We start from the raw sequence: 4,545 nt of genomic DNA on the forward strand, positions 1-4,545 counted from the left end.
AAAAAAAAACCTTATCCACCTTGCTTCTAAACTCTTTCTCCTACATCCAACACACACCTCCCCTGCCTTTCTTCAAAGGCTGAGTCAGCAGCTTTCCCATACTTTTCTACTTCCCCTCTGGAACTTGCATCCACAGCCTATCCTGGAGCAGAAGGTTCCCAGGAGGGATGATGCGAGGATTGCTTCCCTTGAAAAACTCTGTCCTTAAGTGGTTCCTACTTGGCTGCACATGGGACAAATACCTCTGAGTCACCTTCAGATATTCCCATGGGCCTACGTCCAGCTGTGAGCAGCATGGAAGAACATCCTTGTGCAGACCCGACCTCTAGCCAGGATGGAAAACCCTTACTGACAGTGCGTCCCATCCCTCAGATTATGTCAGGGAGCCTGGCCAGGGGTCAAGGGGAGGATCAGAGTTCCTCTGTCTAGGTCAGCTTTCTTCAGCAAAGACTGGATCTTCACTTGACTGTTCGTATACACAGATGGGCAGTGCAATGCCTGTCACATCAATATGCCCAAACACTCTGAAAGTGTTTGCCAACCTCTGAATTCAGCAGGAAAAAGTAGAGCTGCGGCATGCTGTTACCAGCACGGTCATGTTGTAAGCTGTGGGTTTTCTAAACAGAAACCTTGACGTACTACAGCAGCAATAAAACTCAGAGCAGTCTAGTGTCCCTTCTTGTACGCAGTGAGGGGCTTAGCCTCCAAGGAAGGAGGACTTCTCATGCATTTTATTATCTAAAAGAAGCCTGGAGTAAAAATTCAGTTCCTAAAATGTCATGGGATCATTCCCTGGGCATTACAGAGAAGCAGCCACGTCCTTGGCAGTTCTTAGGCCCAGCACGCATCCTGTGAAATGCACAGCTCTGGCCACATACCTGCAGCTGAAACGGCATCTTGGGAGGAGTAAGCTGTATCTGGAGGCTTAGAGATGGTGGTGAGGAGCCATAGCCAGCACATATCCAGAGTGGGTAGAGGCCATGCTATGGCCCAGAGTCAAATGGCGACACCCTAAAACATGCCCTAGACACAATGTGTGCCTGGAAGCTTGATGAAGAACCAACTTCGATGTTCCCCCAGCCCAAGACCCTTCCCCTAAAGAAATACAAGAGAAAGAACCATAAAAACTGTGTTTTAAAGATACAGAAATAGTAACTGGTACATTTTTTCACAGCAGCACTTCAATCGTCTTGTTTAACAAAATTAAACCTACATTGCAGAATTCTGACAGAAAGGGACTGTTTTATACAATGTTATTCATGTTTTCATAAACAAAAGAATATTCTTCAGGCAAAAAATTTCTTTACAAGATACCAGTAAATGAAATGGAATACAAAATGTGTTCCTTTGGGTCAGCCTGATAATAGCCACACCCCCCTAGGGAGTATCAGGGGAATTTTTTTAATGAATACTTTGAGTATGAGGGTGACTCTCCAGAGTTAACATCCCACAAAACAAGGCTATTTCATAATATGAAACCAAAGACTGCGTCTCCCGCATGATCACTTTAGAATGAATAACTAGTGAACATAATAATAGCCTTGGTCCATAAGGAGAAATATTTACTTACATCCTCAATGGACTAAAAGATTTTAGACGTCACAATTAAAATTGTATCTTTCCAAAAATATTATATTATCAATGCAATAAACACAATAAACTTAAAGAAAACAAAACCTAACTTCATTTAAACTAAACTTCATTTAAACTTTTAAAAAAACAACAAAACATACTTCCTAGAGTGCAAAATGCTTATAAAATACTTCAAAAACACAAAAGTAATTTTTTTAAAAATACAGGAATCCTTTGCTGAAGGGCCATCAACACAAAAGACACCCATTGCCAGCAATGGGTGCCAGGTGGAAGAAACATGGTGTTAAGCTTTGTGTTTGGCCTCTGTCCCTTTCAGATGACATGTTATTTCTACAAGCTCATGGTTGGACTCTGGTACATGCACATGTACGCATCACAAAGAAGTCTGCGTGCACAGCCTTGAATATTTCTGGAATCCAAGGAGTGCAGCTCCTCCACAGACATCTTCAAGTACTTTCCCACTTCGGGGCAGGGTGTCACTTGTGGAATATTGAAGCCATTCTCACCCCCTAGGGAGAGAGAGAGAGAGAGCTCTCCTTAGGGCAGCAAACTTCTAAGTCCTCTTGGCAGTCTGTCCCACCAGAACAATTTTACTATCCTAGAATGTAGTGAAGACTGACTCCCAGAATCAAAAACAAAACAAAACAAAACCTTTGTTTGACTTTCAGTTTCTAGAATTACAGTCTCCTTTTATTGGCTTCTGAGAGGGTTCAGCAGAGAAAAGTGAAAAAAAAAAAACTGGTAAAAGGACACACACTTAGGAAAAGCTGCTACTCTAGGCCCCCCAGACTTTTCTGTCCCTCCCAGACACTAGCAGCCTGACTCTTTTCCACAAGAAGCCAATTGTGAGCGCTACTGTTTCCCTATGTTTTAAGAACATACTTGCAGCACGGCTGATTTAGATACTAATCGTCAGAACGCGCATGTGCTCTGATGATCAGATTTGCTCTCCCAAAAGTCAGGCTGCTAATGCTAACTGAGTGACGTGCACACAGGGGTGGGCTGTGCCCCCAGGCATCAGAGCTACGCAGAAATGAAGAACTGTTGGTCTACAGCTTGGGCCTCTGGTCAAGAAGCCGTCACTCGGTGCCTCTGGTTATTAAAGTGTCACACCTGAAGACCTGGGGAGCTAGGGCTTGGAAGAAGAGCTGTAGAGTAAATGGGGTATGTACAGGTACTGTGACAAGTACCTTACTACCAAGACCCCTGTCACTCAAGTGTGTACTAAGTAATGACTAAGCTTCCTAAAAACATCCCAATGAGGAAAGGTTTCTTCCTGAAATAAAATGCATGAGATCAGGAAGACTGAGTTAAATACAAACCATACAACCTTCACCACCTTTAACGTTAGCTTAGACAATAGAAAAACAGGCATGATTTCCATGACCAAAGTATTCCCACAGAGTTTGGCATTTATGTCCTCAATAAATGGCTACTCTACTGTATATAAAAATGCAAGGAAGAAGATGGTAAAATTAGCTCTAAATAAATTTTAGGATTTTTTTTTTCTTTTGCGGTGTGACAAATTGAAACAGGTTCTCACTATGCAATACAAACTGACCTCTGATTCACAATCCTCTACTTTCCAAGTCTGGGATTATGGCTAGGATTCTTTAACAAATCCACGTAAGGACCAAGATGGCACATTATTGCTCCTTAGTTTGAGGAGCAGAATTAGTAATACCCTTTGAAGATTAAAGTCCGTCACACTGTGTTATCCTTTCAAGAATCTGCTCACAAAATACCCTATTACCACAAACACGTGCTCTCACTAGGAAGCATCTCACTCCAAAAGACAAGTTTTAAATACCATCTCGATCAGCCATGCTGTCAAAGAAGAGCCAGGCTGAATCATCCTTCCCATACTTCACAAAAGCAACGTAGTGGCTCGTTTCTATGCAGAGGACAGCAAACAACTCCATCTTCCGGCAGGGGAGGCAGCCGTGTCTCCAGTCCCAGTCAGGCAAGTCTTTGGGAAGTGATACCGGGTTATATATATGATTCATTCTCTTGGGTTGGAGGTGAACCTAAAATGGACCATGAAGAAAATACCACAAGTGAGCTAAATGCCATGTTTTAAGGGCAGACTCTAATCACTTTCATTGACCACCACAGCCAAGTTCTACAAACACACACACACACACACACACACACACACACACACACCGGCAGAAGAGACATGAGCAATAACATTTACTGTGAATGTTTAAAATGCCCTTTGACTCTGACTGGTGCAGTGAGTGTGGATTACCTGAGTGCAGCAGGTCTTACAGAACTGCTTGATCTTCCCTGCTGTGATGTCAGACTCTTCATAGCACTCTCTACACTCGAACATCGCAAGTCCTCCACAGATGCGACACTCCCTGGGAGCTACGCAAAGAGGGAAGGAAGAAGCCTTTTTAATAAGACATCTGTCATTAAAAATAAAAGCTATACTTTGAAAACAAGAATGCTTGGGTGTTAGGGAGAAGAAAGGCCTAGTCCTCTCTGACCCTCTTAAAATTTCATTTGAATTTTTTTTGTATCTGTAGTTTATTTTTAAGGACTTTTTTTTTCATATAACCATTTTTGTTAACCTATTCTAGAATTGTTCTTCTGGTCATGAAATGTTCAAAGATATAAAATAAGTATTGAAGACTAATAGCACATATGATCTTAAGTCAGTAAGTAACAAGCACTGCCATTATGAACTTTCTGTAACAATTTTATGTCTGAATATTTATATAAGTATGTGTGTTGAAATAGGAGCGGCGGGGCTGCGTCCCCGGCACCCGGCCGCCCGCATGGCTAGCTTATGCCCGAAATAATTACACAGAAACTGTATTCTTTCAAACACTGCCTGGCCCGGCTAGTTCCAGCTTCTTATTGGCTAACTCTTACATATTGTTCTAACCCATTTCTAATATTCTGTGTAGCCCACGAGCTGGCTTACCAGGGAGGATCTTAACCTGC

The 4,545-nt window shown here is 42.4% G+C and overlaps 1 protein-coding gene across 1 annotated transcript in view; it reads right to left on the reverse strand.

Annotated features, from left to right (window-relative positions):
* Positions 1 to 1,908: 1,908 nt before the first annotated feature.
* The window catches only part of LOC126487876 (ubiquitin carboxyl-terminal hydrolase CYLD-like), a 36,963-nt gene continuing 34,326 nt past the window's right edge, over positions 1,909 to 4,545 (reverse strand). Inside the window, exons 9-11 of the mRNA XM_050120914.1 lie at positions 3,845 to 3,963; positions 3,404 to 3,620; positions 1,909 to 2,102 (exon numbers count right to left, since the gene is read on the reverse strand). Coding sequence (XP_049976871.1) covers positions 1,924 to 2,102; positions 3,404 to 3,620; positions 3,845 to 3,963 — 515 coding nt within the window. The 3' untranslated portion in view covers positions 1,909 to 1,923. The remainder of the gene's footprint in view (positions 2,103 to 3,403; positions 3,621 to 3,844; positions 3,964 to 4,545) is intronic.

The sequence above is a fragment of the Alexandromys fortis genome, unplaced genomic scaffold, assembly GCF_014885135.2.
Source record: "Alexandromys fortis isolate MF-2015 unplaced genomic scaffold, M_Fortis_MF-2015_v1.1 scaffold_181, whole genome shotgun sequence".
Taxonomy (NCBI): Eukaryota; Metazoa; Chordata; class Mammalia; order Rodentia; family Cricetidae; genus Alexandromys; species Alexandromys fortis.